We start from the raw sequence: 6,125 nt of genomic DNA, 5'->3' as shown, positions 1-6,125 counted from the left end.
TTCCTTCTGCATCTCTTGGAGCCTGGAGGGATTTGACACTGGGGATAATAAACCTGTGACTACAGTGCCCTTACTCCTTACCCAGAGACACAGACCAATCAAAGCTGAAAGGATGAAGACTATTAAGTGGATTGAAAGAACGAAGTAAAAAGGAAAGGAATAGAAATGTGTGATTTATTAAGGACAACTCGGCAATAGCTGCTTTTTGGCTTGGGCGATGTATGTGGAAGTACAGGGGTTGCCTGGGGTTACAGAGCTGAGCTGGAGAGTTCTCCCAGCCTGTTTGTACGGAGAGACTGAACCATAGACATGGGTTTCGTATAAAGAGTAGAAGCAGACACATTCCTTTCTCTCCATCTGGCTGAGTTTCACTGAGTCAGAGACTCCCAAAGACGGGCAGAGTTGTAGCTGACAAAGAAGCCACGTCCCATCTCAGCGATGTGGCACAGCACCGCCCCCTCTCACACTCGCCACCATCCCCTCAGCCCTTTCCAAAAGAAGTCATTGGATTTCGGTTCCTTTTGCCCGGAAATCCAGCCTCCCTCCACCCCCTCTCCCCAACTCCTTATTTCTCCCGCACTGCCTCCGCCGCCACACACTCCAGGGTAAAACTCTGCAGCAGCACATCACAGACTCGGCTTCCAGTCAACTCCCACACAGACAGGGTTGGCTTTCCCTTTTTTTAAAAAAAACCCTTCAAACTAAAGCGTAAAGCAATCAGAGCACCATGGATGCCCTTAAGAAGAAGATGCAAATGTTGAAGCTGGAAAAAGAAAATGCAATGGACAAAGCTGACCAGGCAGAAGTGGACAAGAAAGCAGCGGAGGACAGGTGCCTGCAGGTGGGGAATGAATGGAACACAATGTCTATTTGGAAAGGCAGTTTGTACAAGTGACTACATTCCCCCCCCCCCCCCCCAGTCAGTTAGTCAGCCCGGCTCTCACCTCGGGGAAGGCCGCTTTGTTCAGTGATTAACTCCATGGTATTTTAGTTTTTATCAATATCTGCAGGCAGCATCACGTTTTAAACTGTTAATAATGGAATAGGAGGGTCCTTCAAGGATTGAAGTAATTGGAATGGGGGAGGGGGTCAGTAAAATTCATTCTGTAACAAAGTCTATCACCGCCCACGTTTGTGGAACCTTGTAGAAACCAAACCAGACCTTCAATTCGTTCTGAATTTACTGTGCGCCTAGACTGCACACTGTGGCTGGGCGCGCCTCAGGGGGAAGCCAAGGGAACGCCCTTAACTGGTCCAGGAGCCTGTGTTAAAGGGGCAATGTGCCAGGCTCCCTGGCAGGCTGCAGTACCTGCTGTCAGCCTCGGATCAGAAGCAACACCTCATTGTGGGGTCCAGTAGGACAGTCACTGTGACTGGAGCTGGTAGATGGCTCTGGATTTCCCTCTCCCCTTCTGTTAATGTGTTGAGTCTATGTGATAGAAAGGCCGGTTCTTGATGAGCAGTCACAGGGAGAAAATCCTTCAGCTCTAGGTCCGAGACTGGGTCTAACTATCCCCCACCCCTCACTACTGCTTTTGAAAGCTGTACCTCACATTGGTACAGCTTTCTGATGCCTCAGCCAGGTCACTGAAGTTCAAGTATGAATCTAGACAAAATGGCAGCAGGTAATCCGACTACAGGAGGCATCACAGGCAACTCATTCACCAACCCTCATGGAGCACCCAAGCAACTCATTCACCAACCCTCATGGAGCACCCAATGATAGAGAGCCCTAGATCAGTTTTCTTACCTCAGCAATACTGAGATCATGGTGGAGCCTTGATTGAGAAGGCGCAGTGATCTGGAGAGCTGATGTGAGACTCACTGTGCCTGTATATGGAAAGGTCCACCAGGCCACAAGCAGGGCAGAGGATGGCGAGGTCACCAGCCAGCCTGGGGGGTGGGGGGTGGTAGGAGCAGGAATCAGCTGATGAGGGGTTTGGATAAAAGTGCATCTCCCCCTCCCGTGTCACCCCAGGAGGTGGCCAGCTGTTTCTAGCTGCTGTGTACAGCACCGGGTGAGAGCTGCCTGCAGCTGGATCAATCCAGCAGTGCTGGCCTGAGACCTGAAGTGAGGAGAGACAGTGGTGAAGTGACAATAGCACTGGACTCACACAATCCATGAGGCCAAGTTTAATGCTGTGAAGTTATAGGTTTGAGTCCCAACATTGCAGATGGTGAATTTGAATACATTTTGTTTTAAAAAATGCCCTAAAGTGGTCATGAATTGGCACTTAAGGGCCTCAAGTAGTGGTAACTCAATTCAGTCGGAAGTGGAAAGGCCATGACCAGATTTGCCATCGTAATCAAATAGTCTTGTCCCTCTGCAAACCCACCATCGTGGTGGGAGGGAGAGAGAGAGAGAGACATACAGAGATAGAGCACAGACTACCATGCATCCCCCATCTGTGGCAACTAATAACCACTTAAAAGTGGGGAAATGTCAAATTTATTGAGTAAATGTTATAAAATGATAAAGTCAAAAATCCCGCGACACTAGGTTACAGTCCAATAGGTCTATTTGAAACCGCAAGCTTTCGGAACCTTTTGGACTATAATCTGGCATTGTGTGATTTTTGACTTTGTCCACCCCAGTCCATCACTGGCAACTCCACGTTATAAAAAGATAGAAGAAAGACTTGCATCTATTTTGTACTTTTATGGCCCCCAGACATCTCTGGTGTTTAAAAGTGCTTAAAATCAAATAAATATTTTTGACGTGTTGTTGTTATTATGTCAAAAACATTGAAGTTAATTTGTGCTCAGCAAATTCCCACAACTCTGGTAATAGTTGGACAATTTACTTGTTTTGTGATGTTGACTGCGGGATAAGAATTGGCCAAGGGATAACTTTGCTGCTCTAATTCAAAATAATGCCAAGGAATCATTTGCACCTACACAAATAGGCAGATGAAGCCTTAGTTTCACATGTCAACTGAGAAACAGCACCTCAGACAGTGCAACACTGTCTCAGTACTGCCCAGTGTTGGCCCTGATCTTTGCACAGAAGCCCCAGAGTGGGACTTGGATTCAGAGACTGAAGCAAATCTGTTACCAACTGAATCACACGTATTGTTAGTATTTAACAATAAAATAGCCAAAAAATAAATGCACACTGGTAAGTGACTGATCAGGTATATTTTCTGTTGTATTGTTGGATGTTCTTAAACATATTAATGTTATCTTTGATTTTATTAGCTGGAAGAAGAGATTATTAGCTTGCAAAAGAAGCAAAAAGCAACTGAAGATGAGCTTGACAAGTGCTCTGAATCCTTGCGAGATACTCATGGGAAATTGGAAATAGCAGAGAAGAAAGCGACTGACGTGAGTGATTTTGATAATGCAATACCTTTTGAATTAACTCCACCACAGGATCAGTTAACAGTAGGACAGACCTTATATAAATGTAGTACATCACTGTCTCCAAAGGTGCAGGTAATACCTTGTGAGTTGCCCTCTCTCTAAAGGATCAGCTATCGTAGCAATGAAACAAGCTTGCCGGTCTCCTGCTGAGCACAGTTTTGCTGTAGGTATTTTGGGGTCACTGTTCTGTTTGGGTTGCTGGAGTCATTCTCATGTTTTGTTTTAAATCCATTCACTGACAAACTGGTTGAACACATTATATGTTAAGCTACGTCTGTCTCAAGCAGTGGTGTCCAATGTACAGCATGCAGATCACAAGCTGACGTGCCAGCATTTTTAACTGGCCTGCTTACCAGCCAGTGGCAAGCACACAATCCTCTTGGCTGGCACAGTCTGGCATTCCCTGTGTGTTCACTGACATCTCAAAGAAAAACCAATAGTGGAGATCTAGAATAAACACAGAAAATGTTAGAGAAACTCAGCAGACCTGGCAGCATCTGTCAAGAGAGAAACAGAGTTGCTTTGACTCTTTATATTGGACACAAAATGTTAACTCTATTTCTATCTTGACAAATGCTGCCAGGCCTGCTGAGTTTCTCCAGCATTTTGTCTTTCTTGGCCACATCTCAGTTGGTTGAGCTGTATCCAGATCCGGTGGCATCCTTTGGTTATTTCTGAAAATCAGAGTGTGAGCCTTGCAGTATCTCCTTCTAATTCTGTAATCCCCTCAGCAGCTGTAATGGATCTCACTGGGACTTCATGGTCACTAAGTGTGCATTAACTAATTAAACACCTATAATCAAATATGTTCAAGAGCTCTGGTCGTCTTGAGCACATGCATTTTGAACAGATATCAAAGATACACAAGGGAAATGGAAAAGAATCCATATACTCAGCAAGTCATGTGATGTTACAAACCGAAACCTTAATCAGAACTGTAAGGTAAAATCGGTTGTTTCTAACACAGTTGTCCAACATACATTCTATGGACCAGGGTCAATGAATTTCTAATGTCTTATTTTTCCAAACTTTGTTCTCGGACCATGTGAGTGAGAAAAAGTATTGAAATATGGTCCTTCTGCAAAAGAAGTTTGGACACCCTGAACATTGAGAATTTTTAACAAACTTCAATATCTTTTTCATGGTCTCCCATATGAATCAAACTTCATCAGTAGAAGGAAAGTGAAAAATAAACTAACTAGGATTAGTGATTGAATTTTGAAGCAGCAACTCTCTTGCACTGCACTATCTATTGGGCATCTACTTCCTGCCAACTTTCCATTGAGATATTAAAGCAAGGGCCCACCTTCCCTGCCAGGGCGATGTAACAGATCCAGGGCAGGGGAGCAGAGTTTTAGAGACCACCACGAGGTCCTGGTCAATATTTATCCTTCAGTCAACTCCATAAAGAAGATTATCTGTCCATTATCACACTGTTGTTTTGTACGCTTGCTGAGAGAAGATTGGTTGTCTCCTACATTGTATAACTATAATTAATGGGCTTTCTCGTGCTTTGTAAGGCATTGAGGTTGTGAAGGGCATGATGTGAATCAATCTTTATCGTTTTCATTTTCATATGTTACTTTAAGTTTAAACCACTAGAGGGCATTGCTGGCTAAATCCAGACGGACGAGTTTGGCTGGCACATGTTGGCACCAGCTTTGTGTCTGTACCATGGAAGTAATGAAAATACAATTGGATGAGAATGAGGAACACTGTCAGTGGCTTTCTATTTTAAAGGGAATAGCAGGAAACAGATTTAGTTGTCCCCGCATTGAGCTTCACTATAACAGGAAGCTAATGCAGAAAGATCAGAGTGGGAATGGAGATAGAATCAAAATGACGGACTACCAGAAATTCAGGGTCACACTTATAGACTGAAGGAGCTGTTCTGCAAAGCAATTGCTCAGCCTTTCACTGATGTCTCTTGTCTACAGGGACTGCCATGTGAGCAGTGAAATAGATTTAAAGAATCACAAGTCAATCATAGTTACATCTGAGGAAGTGTTTCAGGCCTTAGTGTGAAGTGAGGCAGTAAAAGGGCCAATGTTGAATTGGCTTGGATGGATGTGTTGGTGTGAGAAATGATAAAGAGTCAAGTTACACAAAATATTTATTACCTTTTTGTGCAAAATAATTCCTTGAAGTTATTACCTGCAATACATTGGTTAGGGCTGTACACACTTCCTGTTAACTTGTTTCATTGTATATGCCTATGTTCACCATGATAATAAATGACCCTGATATATTTAACATTGTATAATTCACCATCTTGGCAATTGTGGTGCCATAACTACTTGCCTTTGTAGTGCTTTGGCCTGCAACGTAGAGAGAATCCAACCAACAGTCACTTTCTTATTTCCCATCTTCAGTACATTTTATTCTCTTTTTTTTATTTTTCCAAGGGTTGTGGTATCACTAGTAAGGCCAGCATTTATTGCCCATCCCTACTTGCTCTTGAACTGAGTGGCTTGCAAGACAACATCAGAAGGCAGTAAATGTCTCTGTGAATCACAAAAAAGCCAGACCAAGTAATAATATCAGATTTCATTCCCTGAAGGGACATTAGTGAAACAGATAGGTTTTTACAACAACTAATGATCACTGAAGAATAACTTTTGATTCCACATTTATTCATTGAATTTAAATTCCACCATCTGCCATGGTGAGACCCCAGAAACATTAACCTGGGCATCAGAATTACTCATCCAGATTACTGAATTATTTACACTGTCAAATAGGAATAACACATACACAGAATA

General features: G+C 43.3%; 1 protein-coding gene across 3 annotated transcripts in view; it reads left to right on the top strand.

Annotated features, from left to right (window-relative positions):
* The first annotated feature begins 557 nt into the window (after nucleotides 1-557).
* LOC122548517 (tropomyosin alpha-4 chain-like) overlaps nucleotides 558-6,125 on the top strand; it is a 108,387-nt gene continuing 102,819 nt past the window's right edge. The window contains exons 1-2 of one of the 3 annotated variants that reach the window (XM_043687304.2): nucleotides 558-841; nucleotides 3,199-3,324. In XM_043687304.2, coding sequence (XP_043543239.1) covers nucleotides 728-841; nucleotides 3,199-3,324 — 240 coding nt within the window. In that variant the 5' untranslated portion in view covers nucleotides 558-727. The remainder of the gene's footprint in view (nucleotides 842-3,198; nucleotides 3,325-6,125) is intronic. The other 2 variants (XM_087989778.1, XM_043687294.2) reach the window with 2 other exon arrangements.

Source organism: Chiloscyllium plagiosum, unplaced genomic scaffold, assembly GCF_037043375.1.
Source record: "Chiloscyllium plagiosum isolate Xiang-an unplaced genomic scaffold, Cpla_swu_hap1 HiC_scaffold_1, whole genome shotgun sequence".
NCBI lineage: Eukaryota > Metazoa > Chordata > Chondrichthyes > Orectolobiformes > Hemiscylliidae > Chiloscyllium > Chiloscyllium plagiosum.
This window is presented reverse-complemented; position numbering and strand designations above follow the sequence as displayed.